This window comes from Trichomycterus rosablanca, chromosome 2 (assembly GCF_030014385.1).
Source record: "Trichomycterus rosablanca isolate fTriRos1 chromosome 2, fTriRos1.hap1, whole genome shotgun sequence".
NCBI classification, from domain to species: Eukaryota; Metazoa; Chordata; class Actinopteri; order Siluriformes; family Trichomycteridae; genus Trichomycterus; species Trichomycterus rosablanca.
Window position 1 is genome coordinate 7,928,389 of NC_085989.1, and position 14,892 is coordinate 7,943,280.

Sequence of the window (14,892 nt, forward strand, 5' to 3'; positions counted from 1 at the left end):
AACTCATTGATGGTCACTTCATTAAGGCATTATTAGGTTAAAACTGGCTTTTAAGAGTCTTTGTATTGTATGTATATGGATGAAAACAATGCCAGGACAAAAGGCACAGTGGGTAGCACTATCGCCTCACATCAAGACGGGGTTTGATTTCCAGATGGAGTGGGTCCTTTCTTGGGTTTGCATTCTCTCCTACATGTTTGCTTGAGTTTCCTCCCACCTTCCAAAGACATGCAGTCAAGTTTATTAGAGCTGCTGAAGTTTTACGGCAGCACGGTGGCTCAGTGGGTAGCGCTGTGGCCTCACAGCAAGAAGGTCCTGGGTTCTATCCCCAGGTGGGGCAGTTCGGGTCCTTTCTGTGTGGAGTTTGCATGACATGCAGTCAAGTTTATTAGAGCTGCTTAAACTGCCCTGTGTGTGTTTGCCCTGTGATGTACTAGTGACCTGTCCGGTGAATCGGACCCACTGCAACCCTGAATCGGACAACCTGGTGATAAAACAGACAGTGAATGAATAAATGCCAGGACATTATGTCCATATACACTAATCATAACATTAAAACCACCTCCTTGTTTCTACACTCACTGTCCATTTTATCAGCTCCACTTACCATATAGGAGCACTTTGTAGTTCTACAATTACTGACTGTAGTCTATCTGTTTCTCTACATACTGTTTTAGCCTGCTTTCACCCTGTTCTTCAATGGTCAGGACCACCACAGAGCAGGTATTATTTAGGTGGCGGATGATTCTCAGCACTGCAGTGACACTGACATGGTGGTGGTGTGTTAGTGTGTGTTGTGCTGGTATGAGTGGATCAGACACAGCAGTGCTGCTGGAGTTTTTAAATACCGTGTCCACTCACTGTCCACTCTATTAGACACTCCTACCTAGTTGGTCCACCTTGTAGATGTAAAGTCAGAGACGATCGCTCATCTATTGCTGCTGTTTGAGTCGGTCATCTTCTAGACCTTCATCAGTGGTCACAGGATGCTGCCCATGGAGTACTGTTGGCTGGATATTTTTGGTTGGTGGACTATTCTCAGTCCAGCAGTGACAGTGAGTGACAGCATTGATGTGTCTTATCCACTCATACCAGCACCATGTCAGTGTCACTACAGTGCTGAGAATGATCCACCACCTAAATAATACCTGCTCTGTGGTGGTCCTGGGAGAGTCCTGACCATTGAAGAACAGCATGAAAGGGGGCTAACAAAGCATGCAGAGTAACAGATGGACTACAGGCAGTAATTGTAGAACTACAAAGTGCTTTTATATGGTAAGTGGAGCTGATAAAATCGTTCTGACCAGTGCTATGTAACTGATTACTGGAGAGGGCGACGCTTGAATCCTCTGTAGGTTTTTTGTATGGTGAAGAAACTCTCAGCCAATCACTGGTGTGGTTATGAAGAGCGACACTTTGACCAATCAGCAGCCGCGGTGTTCAGGACTACAAAGTTTCCAAGATGGTGCTGGAAAGTACAATGGTCTGGTAAGAAAGAAAGAATATTTTATATGCGCGCTTTATATTTCACTCACTAAAGCTACATTTAAAATACATCACAAACATGTGTTTTGTTTGAACGTTTTATGTATTTCGTCGCTGTTTGTTGAAATGTGAGGAGTTTAGTGTGTATTCGATATTCTCCTGAGTCATTATCTCTATTAGCTAGCTAACAAGCTAACGCTACATACAACATAAATAACAGCACGTCAATAAAGCAGCCAGTGTGCAGTGAGTGCACTGGTGCTACTGACAACATTGAAGGAAAAAAGCAGAGCTGATTTTTAAACTGGTTCCAGTCATGTTAGACTGGACGTTACTGGCTAGGTAGCTGATCGAGCTAGCACTGTTTGTGTTGAGTGATTCAGCTAGCTCTCAGTTAGCCGACTTTAGGCCATGACTATACCGGGTCATTGTGAAATTAAGTGGATTATAATTATAGAAATGTAATTAGTAGTATAATTATTATTTATTGAACAACTGTACATGTCACTGCGTTTTTATAGGTCACCGGTAATCTATTGTATTATCACATCGCCTCCCTGCTATTACTGACAGGCTGTCAGTGATGCTTGCTAGACAAGGTTGGGTTAGGGTTGCCAACCGTCCCGTAAAATACGAAATCATTTCTTATGTTTGGTTAACTAAAATTACTTAAATCTAGTTTGGTTAACTAAAATTACTAAAATAGTTTAAACTACTTTGTGGAGGAAAATATCAAATTGACAGTGTACATGTGATATGAAATTCTAACAAAATATAATACAAAAAAGTAACATGCCAGCCAAAGATGCCACACAGTTGAGTTTATTCCAAACAGTGCCCACTGTAATACATAAACTAGATAGATAGATAGATAGATAGATAGATAGATAGATAGATAGATAACTTTATTAATCAGTTATTACAGCAGCTCCAGTACATTAAAGCAAAAAGTACAGAGAATTAAAGTACAAAAGTATATAAATACAAAAGTCCAAAGAATTAAGTACACAAGTAATGTTGTACACACTATGAAATTGAATAAATAGAATAAAAAAGAGTAGTATGTCATATAAAAAAAACAAACTAAGAATTATCCTGGCATTAAATATTTAGATGAGATATGTAATGTGATATACTAAGCTGTAGTAGTGTTAAATAACAAGAGATACGTAGTATAGTCTTTAGTCTTTATGAACAGAGTGCTAGAACATGCTCCATGGGTCTGTCCTGATAGTGGTTTAGTGTTCGATGATGTCCCGAACTAGTGAATTGTTATACAGTGAGATCGTTCCTTGTTACAGCGGAGCTGGATGAGTCTGTTGCTGAAAGTGCTCAGCTGTCCGACTAACAGGTCATGAAGGGGGTGTGATGGGTTGTCAGATATGGTTGTGAGTTTATTCAGTGGCCTCCTTCCAACCACCAGCTCGAAACTGTCCAGTGAGCAGACCAAACCTGAGCCAGCCTTCCTGATCAGTTTATTGAGTTTCTTTACATCCCCTGCTCTGAGGCTGCTTCCCCAACACACTGCTGCAAAGAACACTAAACAAGACTAAAAAAAAATGTATGGAAAAAGTATTTATGGAAAAGTGTGAGAAATGTTCAGCATTTTTTATAATACCAGGTCTGTTTTATTAAAAAAAAAAATTTACAAATGATTATGTAAAAATGTTGTTTGCATTATTGAGAAAATTTTTTACATGATGTTCTTCATGCATGTTGTTTTGCCTAAAATATGGTTCTGATTTATTATTATAAAGGATTAAAATAATATATGTTAAACAGCCTAAATTAAACATTTTGATAATGTCCCTATGGCGGTGTAAGACCCGTTATATTTTTTATAGGTGCAACCCTAACCGCCCAGGGTGTTCCTTATATCCAGTTCTGAAAGTTGGCAACCGTAGGTTGGGTATTAACGGAATTTAAGTGTTTAGAAAAAATAATTAAAACTAAAGATCGTTACGACTTTATAAACACCGATTGACGATATAAATATGTCTACTGGTTGTGATTTGGATCAGGATTTTAACGTCATGTTTTACACACTTTGGTTACATTCATGACAGAAACAGCAGTTACTCATTACACAAGATTCATCAGTTCAAGTTTAATGTCAAACACAGTCATGGACAATTTTGTATCTCCAATCCGCCTCACTTGCATGTCTTTGGACTGTGGGAGGAAACCGGAGCTCCTGGAGTAAACCCACGCAGACACGGGGGGAACATGCAAACTCCACACAGAAAGGACCCGGATCGACCCATTTGGGGATAGAACCCAGGACCTTCTTGCTATGCCGCACCAATCGACTGTACAAATGCGTTATAATTACATGTGAGAGATGTGGTTGAGAAGGAAATTTAATTAATCTCTTCTTCCAAAGAAACATGATCGGAGTCTGTGCAGCAAATGCACTCACCGAGCACTTTATATAGGTATAACAATCTGTTACATCAATTGATTGATTATTTTTTAAGCTAGACCTGCCATACAGATGAACTGTGTGATATACAATTACTTACTGTAGTCCATCTGTTTTACTAGACAGATTGTCACATACACCCCTCCCGCTTACCCCATTAATCAACCTGGACTATTTGGTTGGTGGAGTATTTTCAGCACTGCAATGACACTAATGTGGTATTGATATGGCAGTGTGTTCTATTTGTGCTTCAGCCTGATCAGAAAGTGTTCACTGATTAAAAGAATAGAGAAAGATTCGTCTCCATCTAGCCCTGTCCTGAACATCCTTCTCTGTCACACCTACCTCACTTCATCTACAAACCTTCCATTTGGCCTTCCTCTCCTCCTCCTGCATGGCTCCATTCTCAGCACCCTTCTCCCTCCTCTGCACATGCCCAAACTGTCCCAATCTCCCCCAATCACTCCCATTGAGAATCCCAGCATCTTCACGTCTGCCACCTCTAGCTCCCTTGAACACCCATGGGATAAATTGGAACTTTTTTGACTGAACAGGTGCAAATTCCCAGACATTACCTTTTGGATAAATAAAGGGAATTTATAGATGATCTATAAATCATCTATAAATCCATACCAGACACACTCACAAATGCTTCCTGTAAAATTGGCGAAGGGGCAAATTAAGGCCAGTGGTTTTGAAATGGGATGTCCAACAAGTTCATGGTCAGGTATCCACCTGTTTTGCTATATGTTGTATACTGTTTGTATGTACACAGTATTGACACAATTAAATCATATAACATAGATTAAGAAAAACATACCTGCTATTCAATTAATTATTTTTAATTGGAACAAAGTTGAATCAATCTGGTCAGGTTCTGAATTTCTATGTTTTGCCTGCATGAATTTTTAAATCATATATAATGCTAGTTTTAATAGAATAGAATAGAATGCCTTTATTGTCATTGCACAGTGCACAACGAAATTTTTGAGCATCTCCTTGACGGTACATGTATGTACACACAGATATATATATATATACACATGTATTTACAAAATAAACATACACATCTAGATACAAAAATAAACGTGTGGTTTTAAGAACTTTACATAAAAAAAAGAAGAAGAAGGTTATTGCACAGTCCCTATAAATTGCATATTATTTCCTAGGATGTAAAGTTTGATAGTTTAGTGTTTTTATGGCAGAGGGGTAAAAGCTTTTCAGGAGTCTGGAAGTACGGGCCTTGATACTCCTATAGCGCCTACCAGAGGGCAACAAGGAGAACAGGTTGCAACAAGGGTGAAATGAGTCCTTAATGATGTTTGTGGCCCGACGCAGGCATCGGGTTCTGTAAATGTTCTCTAGTGAAGGCTGCTCAGTGTTGATGGTTCTCTGAGCTGATTTGATGACCCTCTGAAGAGCCTTCTTGTCAGCCTCAGAGCAGCTGGCATACCACACCAGAATGCCATGGGTGAGTATGCTTTCCACAGTGCTGCGATAGAAGGACACCAATAGCTGCTTGGACAGGTTGGCTTTTCTTAGTGTCCTTAAAAAGTAGAGTTGCTTCTGTGCTTTTTTCACCAGAGAAGTGGTGTTGGTAGGTCCTGGGAGATGTGTGTGCCTAGGAATTTGAAATTAGACACTCTCTCTACTGTGTTTCCTCCGATGTATAAGGGAGTAGGTTCCTCTGTCTGTCTCCTAAAGCAGATGACCATCTCTTTTGTTTTAGAGGTGTTGAGTGCCAGGTTGTTAATAGAGCACCATTCAGACAGTTTTGTTCTGTTATTTATTAGCATTTAAGACAAACAGGCAAATGTAAAAACAACATATGTTGCAGGTCAATGCTGACTCAAAAACAAATACAAGGTGGTCAGTGCAAATCAGGACTACTTCATACAGATCAAATCTTTAGATTCTTACTGTGCAGTATGTAAAAACATCTTGTGCGTACAAACGGAATATGGAAAGTTTGGTTAGGGATACTATACAGCCAACAATACAGTTAACTGTACTAATGTAGAACTAGAAGGTTGAGTTAACCACAGTAACAACAATATATAATTACAATGTATTATTAGGCCCAGTGCTGTTTGCTGGTGGCGCAGTACTGTTCACAAGCGGGGCAGTGTAATTAAATAATACATTACCTATTTATGATTTAAATTATTAAGTGCATAATAGTGTCCTTGTTCTGCTGACCATTACAGCACACTCCAATGAAAAGAAACTTGCAGTCCAATGTATAGAAAAGTCCCATATTTAAGTTTGTTTCTTGTAGAGAGTGTATTACCCAGAGGGTGTTGTTCGCTGTGTTCCTGCCTTGCACCCTGTCTTTGTGTGGCTCTAGACTTGCAGTGACAAACAGGTTAAAGTAGTTGCTAGAAAAGAATGAGGAATGATTGGCCTTATATTTGGTTCCACCCACACTATCTGATTTAAAAAAGGACTTTTCTGATCCTCTTTAGTTTTACTCATATGAAATGCATGTCAGAACCTACAAAAGGCTCTGGTAACTGGTTTGGATGATAGCATAAAAGGGGACTTTATGGACATGGTTATATAACACAACAACATTGTAAACGTGCTTGGTATCATGCATGTTAAATCTGAAGAAGCCCAGACATTCGGATTGACTTATGATAAACTGCATGCAGAATGTGTTTATTCAGGGGTGTTTTCATAAATGTTGATTATCAGATAATTTAGTATGTGCAGTTTGACTGTCCTGTCTGTTTTGTTACGGTCTACAGGGTACACTGCACATCACCTGTACTTATCCCCACTGTTGTTCTGTTTTCCAGTGTGGACAACAGTGAATATATGAGGAATGGAGATTTTCTACCCACCCGTCTGCAGGCACAGCAAGATGCCGTCAATATCGTTTGTCACTCAAAGACGCGCAGCAACCCTGAAAACAATGTGGGGCTCATCACAATGGCAAAGTGAGTTTTGCTCGTCATCCTAAAGGAACATTTACCTGTAACAGATTTTTATTTAAGTTAATTAAGGTATGATCTTTTCTGTGCTAATTATTTGAGGTGTGTGTTTGTTTGTGCTTTAGCTGTTTTGTTTTATTTATTAAAAACATCAATGTGAAAAAGTTATTTCCCACTTAGCTACTAATTGAGTATTGGGATTAGTTTCACTAGCCACACCCAGGCATGATTAATACCAGACCTCACCAAAATAGAACCTGTCTGGCCTTTTAAGCAGTCTAGAAGGTCTCAAAAAGCAGCACACGATGCCAAGAAGATACAGCTAAACATTATTTTAACCAATCAATCTAAGGCTGTACTTAATTTTTTTTAAAGAAAAAAAATCACCACCTTGGGCTGGCATGCTAATGTTAGTGTTTTAAAAAATCAATAAATAAAATAAAAACCCTGTTTTATAAATAATACAGAAACATGTGATTTTAAGAGTATCCATGGTCATATGGGCTGTGCTTTAAATGATATTGCCCTTTTCTTTGATTAGATTTCTTTGATACTTATTTCATCAGAAATTGCTGAATATTTAATGTCATCCTGCAATTTATTAAACAAACATGGTTATAATTTGCACTGTGTTTCCTTCCATAACAATTGCTTTTCAGTTGCAAATTAGGACCACAGTGCTAAACTGATTGTATGCCATTTATAACAGTGTGTGTGTACATCTGATTTATGTTGACAGTAACTGTGAGGTCCTGACCACTCTAACGCCAGACACCGGCCGTATACTCTCCAAACTCCATGCTGTTCAGCCCCTTGGCAAGATCAGCTTCTGTACTGGCATTAGAGTAGCTCACGTGAGTCAGATTCAAAATTTCCTACAACAAATATTCAAGTTTTTTTATTTTTTATTTTTATTTATTTATTTAATTGCTCAAGTGTTTATGGTAGGGGACATGCTGCTCTGTACTGACCCACTGATGGCACTTTTGTTTCTTTAGCTGGCACTGAAGCACAGACAGGGAAAGAACCACAAGATGAGAATCATCGCTTTTGTGGGAAGCCCAATAGAGGACAATGAGAAAGATGTAAGATTGTGTGTATGTGTTGTCACATGACCGGTCAGTTTTGAATTTCTTCTTACTGTACATATACTTGAATAAATATGCAACATATATATATATATATATATATATATATATATATATACAGGGGTTGGACAAAATAACTGAAACACCTGTCATTTTAGTGTGGGAGGTTTCATGGCTAAATTGGACCAGTCTGGTGGCCAATCTTCATTAATTGCACATTGCACCAGTAAGAGCAGAGTGTGAAGGTTCAATTAGCAGGGTAAGAGCACAGTTTTGCTCAAAATATTGCAATGCACACAACATTATGGGTGACATACCAGAGTTCAAAAGAGGACAAATTGTTGGTGCACGTCTTGCTGGCGCATCTGTGACCAAGACAGCAAGTCTTTGTGATGTATCAAGAGCCACGGTATCCAGGGTAAATGTCAGCATACCACCAAGAAGGACAAACCACATCCAACAGGATTAACTGTGGACGCAAGAGGAAGCTGTCTGAAAGGGATGTTCGGGTGCTAACCCGGATTGTATCCAAAAAACATAAAACCACGGCTGCCCAAATCACGGCAGAATTAAATGTGCACCTCAACTCTCCTGTTTCCACCAGAACTGTCCGTCGGGAGCTCCACAGGGTCAATATACACGGCCGGGCTGCTATAGCCAAACCTTTGGTCACTCGTGCCAATGCCAAACGTCGGTTTCAATGGTGCAAGGAGCGCAAATCTTGGGCTGTGGACAATGTGAAACATGTATTGTTCTCTGATGAGTCCACCTTTACTGTTTTCCCCACATCCGGGAGAGTTACGGTGTGGAGAAGCCCCAAAGAAGCGTACCACCAAGACTGTTGCATGCCCAGAGTGAAGCATGGGGGTGGATCAGTGATGGTTTGGGCTGCCATATCATGGCATTCCCTTGGCCCAATACTTGTGCTAGATGGGCGCGTCACTGCCAAGGACTACCGAACCATTCTGGAGGACCATGTGCATCCAATGGTGGTGCCGTGTATCAGGATGACAATGCACCAATACACACAGCAAGACTGGTGAAAGATTGGTTTGATGAACATGAAAGTGAAGTTGAACATCTCCCATGGCCTGCACAGTCACCAGATCTAAATATTATTGAGCCACTTTGGGGTGTTTTGGAGAAGCGAGTCAGGAAACGTTTTCCTCCACCAGCATCACGTAGTGACCTGGCCACTATCCTGCAAGAAGAATGGCTTAAAATCCCTCTGACCACTGTGCAGGACTTGTATATGTCATTTCCAAGACCAATTGACGCTGTATTGGCCGCAAAAGGAGGCCCTACACCATACTAATAAATTATTGTGGTCTAAAACCAGGTGTTTCAGTTATTCTGTCCAACCCCTGTATATATACACAATATATGATAAAAAAAATAAAAAAAAGAATCTGACCAATCTAAATGATTTAAGTATTCTGTGCAATTCAATAGAAAAAGAAAGTGAAATCATTTAGAGGAGAAAAAACTAAAATAATGTGGTTGCCTATGTGTACAAACCCTTTTTATAATTGGAGATGTGGTTGTGCTCAAAATAAACCACATTCACATTAAACAAACTATCATGTTAAATAGTATTCAATACAAACCTGCCATCAATTCAATTGTGAATGTAAAAGCAAGAACTGAGTGTCCAGCCATGAAGAAAACTGGTGCGGGAGGCGGCCAAGAGACCTACAGCAACATTAAAGTAGCTGCAGGATTTTCTGGCAAGCACTGGTTGTGTACTACATTTGACAACAATCTTCTGTATTCTTTATATGTCTGGGCTGTGAGGTAGGGTGGCAAGAAAAACATCCAAACCTGACTACGTTTTGCTAAAACCTACATCAAGTCATAAGTGTGTTATGTTCTGAAGAGACCAAGGTTGATCTTTTTTGCCCATAATTCCAAAAGGCATGGTGGTGGCAGCATTATGTTTCGTGGCTTTTTTTTTCTTTAACCTGAACTGGGACTTTATTCAAGGTGGAGGGAATTATAAACAGTTCCAGTGTCACTCAATTTTGGCACTATACCTTGCTAAAAAGCTGAAGATGCATATGCATTTGACTTATCAGCACAACAACCCAAATCACACCTCCACATCAACAAATAAGGGCTTCACCAGAGGTTTAAATGTTTGGAATGGGCCAGCCAGAAACCAGACTTGAATCCAGTTGAGGGCTGTATGTGCACAAGAGAAAACTAGGCAAAGCTTGAGAAGTTAGAATGCACAATGCTGATAGATTCCTACCCAAAAAGACTGAATGATGTAATAAAATCAATAGATGTGCATATTATGCAACCAGTTAATTGTTATTTTTATCCCTCCGAAAGGATTTCAGGTTGTTTTTCAGTGGAACTGTACATATAGTTTACATTAAAGGTGGAAAAAGTTCTGAAATGATTCATCTTGCCTTAAGTTTTTTTTACATCAAAAAAAGCTGCCATTGTAACCAGTGTGTAGACCGTGTGTTTACTTTTTGATCCACGGTATATATGTCATTTACAGTTACTTATTTTTCTCATTTCTTTATAGTTGGTGAAACTGGCTAAACGGTTGAAGAAAGAAAAGGTCAATGTGGATGTAATCAGTTTTGGAGAGGAGGTAAATGTCTTTTTTTAGATTTTCTTTACAGATCCTTGATTGAACAGTTTTCCCGACATCTACACTACTTCTTGAACCTATCTGCTTTTATTTGTCTGGGTCTTAATGCAGGTGTAGCAAAGTATTGAGCAGGTTATAGTCATCAGAAAGGAAAGCAACAGAGATAAACAAGCAAACTATTTTGCATTTAAATCTGTTATATGCAATCTGTATGACTGGTTTATAGTGGCCTAATTGATTTGTGCATTAATAATCAAATCCTGCACATGTGGCTGTGCGTCACATAATTTCCTAACAAGCATGATTAGCATATTTTGCTGAATGCGCAGACACAGAGAGGGCACTGCTGATCATGTTGTCTTGGCTAGGAGCATGATGGACGGCCCATTCCAAAACCATGGGCTTTGTGACTGCCTTCTTTCCTCTAGGAGTGCATCTGTAAATATTTGTGACCACTCAATCAAAGGAGCATTTGTAAGGTCATGCATTAATGCTGGACATAAAGGCCAGACCCACAATAAACATTCTGATTACATTCTAAAGTTTCTTTGAGCAAACTAACTGAATCATGACTTTGTGCACAGGGGCCTTTCCTGAGCTGTTGCCAAAAAGTTGGAAGTGACCTGTTAGCGATAGATATGGCTTGAACAACTAAAATTAATAATTCTGAAGAATGCCTAAATACATTTGGCCATGAAAAAAACTTTTTTTTCCATGACATTTTAAATGCCGAACAAGCTGTGCTTATGCTATTTATTTTTATTGTTTATGTAAATGTGTGAGGTCCTGTTGAACTTAAATAGTTGATTGTTGGTTAAGGATTATCATCCTTTATAACAACATCATAGTATGGTAATAACACAGCAGCTTATGTTGACTGACTGTCTCACTTTCCTCACCCTGTAGGAAATGAACACGGAGAAGCTCACTGCATTTGTAAACACTCTGAACGGAAAGGAGGGCACAGGCTCTCATCTGGTCACCGTGCCCCCTGGCCCCAGTTTGGCAGATGCTCTTCTCTCCTCACCCATCCTGGCAGGAGAAGGTGGCACAATGATGGGTCTTGGGGCCAGCGACTTTGAGTTTGGGGTGGACCCCAGCGCCGATCCTGAACTTGCTCTGGTAAGGTAGCATCAATGTAATTGTAGATTCAGAATAAATGTTGCCTTTATGTGAAAAAACTGAATACCTGAATGCTCATTACACTAATTAATTAAAGCAATTACCTATAGTGATATAGACATTTACTTTTGCCTGACGTAAAAAGCTTCTGTTGGCACCATTTCTTACTTCTGTCTACCAGGCACATGGTACACCAGATAGTACATAAATTAGTTGGTCAACAACTGTTGAGGTTGTTGTCTGTCCTACAGGTTGTCCCATCTCTGTATAGGACTTCTGGAGCTTACTTTGAGAGACCATTGGGTTCTGTGAAGATCATTCTTGCCCAGATGCCCAATTTGGCCTAGGAGTCAACTTTAGGGAAGGTTTATGGTTATATTAAGCCACACCCGCTTAACACACTAGCACTTACTGAAAGGGGAAACCACCCCACTTCTACTTGCCACACACACTTACTGATCAAATGCCCCAAATACCTACAGACCTGACAAAAGCTCTCCGTAATAAATTCAGTGAAAGAAATCTGAACATGAAAACACCTAATGAATGCTCTGAATTCCTCTCAGATACAGGATTTAATCAGGACTTAAACCTCAAGCTAAGATCTTTGCTTTAATAGATGAATATAACCTCAGTGTAACCATATCATTAAAACACAAACAAACCAACCAGTCAGTTCAAATTGTGAGAGGCGGATCACTGGGTAAATTTAGGATCAAATCCACAACACTGTGTGTGCAACAGGGGTTTAAATCCTGTAAATGACTAATGGGTTGTATTGGTGAATCTTTTGCCTGAAAAGTATAGAAATCTATTACGACACCACCAAAACAGTACCTGGGTATTAGAATATCGTATTGTTCTACATATTTAATTTAATTTTTTATTTTTAGGTTTTCCATTTGATATTGTATACTTTGTATAAACGGTAAAAGGCTGAATGTTCTCTGAAGTATTAAACAGGATTTTTCTTTCTATTTTGTTAGGCCCTGCGTGTATCCATGGAGGAGCAGAGGCAGCGGCAGGAGGAGGAGGCTCGCAGAGCTGCAGCCCAATCAGCAGCTGAGGCAGGAATTCCCACCCCCTCAGCTGATGGTGTGTTCAGAATTTAAAATGTTGTTTATTTATCACAGACCTGTACTTCTTTTACACTATTATTAAAACTGCACATGTCTTTAATTTTTAGAGCTGATGATAAATTGGCAATTATGGCTAAATAGATAAAAGACACAGAAATAAACACAGCTCATTGCCAGTACTGTAAGAAGTCAGAAAAAAGTAATAGGCCACCATGGATGATTATGGTGCAGTTGTTATTTATTATTTATTAAAATAATAATGATCTATTTTTTAAGCCTTCCTACATCAATACCAGACCTAATAAATGCTCCTTTGACCTAATGGGTGAAAATTCCCACAGACGCGTCACAAAATCTTGTGGAAAGTCCTCCTAGAAGATTGCAGGCTGTTCACGATGCAAATGCAGATCCTCCATATCCACGTATATTGCTTTGAAATAAAACAAGCTCACCGTGGGGTGTCAACATACATATGGTGTATGTTGAGCATGTGTTTTCTTTTAGAGAACCTGAGCATGCTTGTTTGATTTTTTTGTGAAGCATACATGCAGTGAGAGCCAGCTGTCATTTTGAAAGTCATAGTCTATTGCAAAAATGTAGAAACAATCTACTTAGGAAAGAACGCAAGAGTAGTCAGATTGGCCAGTTTCTGTTCCAGTTTCTGTTCCAGTTTCTGTTCCAGTTTCTGTTCCATGTTTCAGTGTACAGTAAAATCTGTGGAGTCTTTATGGTGTCTGTGTTGAACTTTCCTTTAGTAATGATGTGGGTCTTTCCACACATTCATTGTTTGTGTCTGTGTTTTTTAGAATCAGAAGAAGCTTTACTGAAGATGTCAGTCTCTCAGCCAGAGTCGGGTGTGACCTCACTACCGGACTTCAGCAGCATGACTGAGGAGGAGCAGATCGCTTATGCCATGCAGATGTCTCTGGCTGGTGAAGGTACGTTTGCAAAGGAGTTCATGTGTGGCAGTGCCTATTAAATCACCAAAGATTATGCAATCTGCCCAATTTTTATTTCTTTTATTTTCACTGTGTTTTTATGGGAGAATTTATGCGTCTGTTTCTGTTATTTTACAGAATTTGGGGAATCAATGGACACGGCAGCACCGATGGACACAGCTGAGTCAGCAAAGGTAAACACACAAAGCTGGGGTCAAACTTCACAACTTATAGAGCTGTAGCAAACTATGGCAAGACTCTGGGCAGTTTCTTTTGTGTGGGTTTTTTAGCAATATTAATATTGAGGAGAGATGCTCGGGTGGCACAGAGGTAACTTCTGAGGTCTCGAGCTCTCAAGTTTGAATGTCAGTTTTGCTATTAGCCAGCCGTGCAACTACACAGACACGGAGTTCCTCATTGCTAGGCAGTTACTTCCTCTGCTGTGCAATCGAGGTCAGAACTGGATCGGGTAAAAAAAAAAGAGTGGAAATAAGCTTAAATAGAAAGTAATTAAGCACCCACTGCCTGACTGAGGCAAACACATTACCCAGCTTCTGACACAAAGAAAATCTGTGGATATTGTCTTTTGGAAAGAGTTTGGCCTGGGTGTTGCTCTAATCTTGTTGACAAAAGTGTGAGCAAAACAGCTTAGTCAGTTAGTTATGGTTTTTAACATGGCTCATGGCACATATAGATGTTCAGCTATTTTGGCTTGATCCGATTTATGAGAGTTTGTGTTCTTGCGGGTAACTTGGTTCATTGTAATTTAAATCTTAGCTTAGGATTTAAAAATCACATCCCTGAAAGAGTGTTCCACTGTAATAATGAGCCACTAATGCAGGTCACTAAACCTCTCACTGTTAACAGGAAGAGGACGACTACGATGTAATGCAAGATCCAGAGTTTCTCCAAAGTGTACTGGAGAACCTGCCCGGTGTGGACCCCAACAACGAGGCCATCCGTAACGCCATGGGCTCCTTAGCTTCTCAGAGCGGAACCAAGCCTGATGGCAAAAAAGATGAGGAAAAGAAGAAATGATTGACCTAGACTATGGTAAAACCAAAATGTTAGACATGTTATTTGATGAGAATAAAATCCTTGCAAAATTAACAAAAAAAATGCTGTGAGAAAGCCCCATAAATATACAAGGTTCTGTAATCACGTGTAAGAATGAGTGAATGAGTGAATGAATGGGGACATTAAAACATTTTGAAACA

The 14,892-nt window shown here is 39.5% G+C and overlaps 1 protein-coding gene across 1 annotated transcript; it reads left to right on the forward strand.

The window, feature by feature from the left end:
• The first annotated feature begins 1,413 nt into the window (after nucleotides 1-1,413).
• psmd4a (proteasome 26S subunit ubiquitin receptor, non-ATPase 4a) lies at nucleotides 1,414-14,892 on the forward strand. Its single transcript, XM_063010777.1, has 10 exons — nucleotides 1,414-1,488; nucleotides 6,709-6,849; nucleotides 7,583-7,697; nucleotides 7,842-7,928; nucleotides 10,468-10,536; nucleotides 11,443-11,658; nucleotides 12,645-12,753; nucleotides 13,544-13,675; nucleotides 13,814-13,869; nucleotides 14,543-14,892. The coding sequence occupies exons 1-10, from the start codon at nucleotides 1,463-1,465 to the stop codon at nucleotides 14,711-14,713; spliced, it is 1,122 nt and encodes a 373-aa protein (XP_062866847.1). The 5' UTR covers nucleotides 1,414-1,462; the 3' UTR covers nucleotides 14,714-14,892.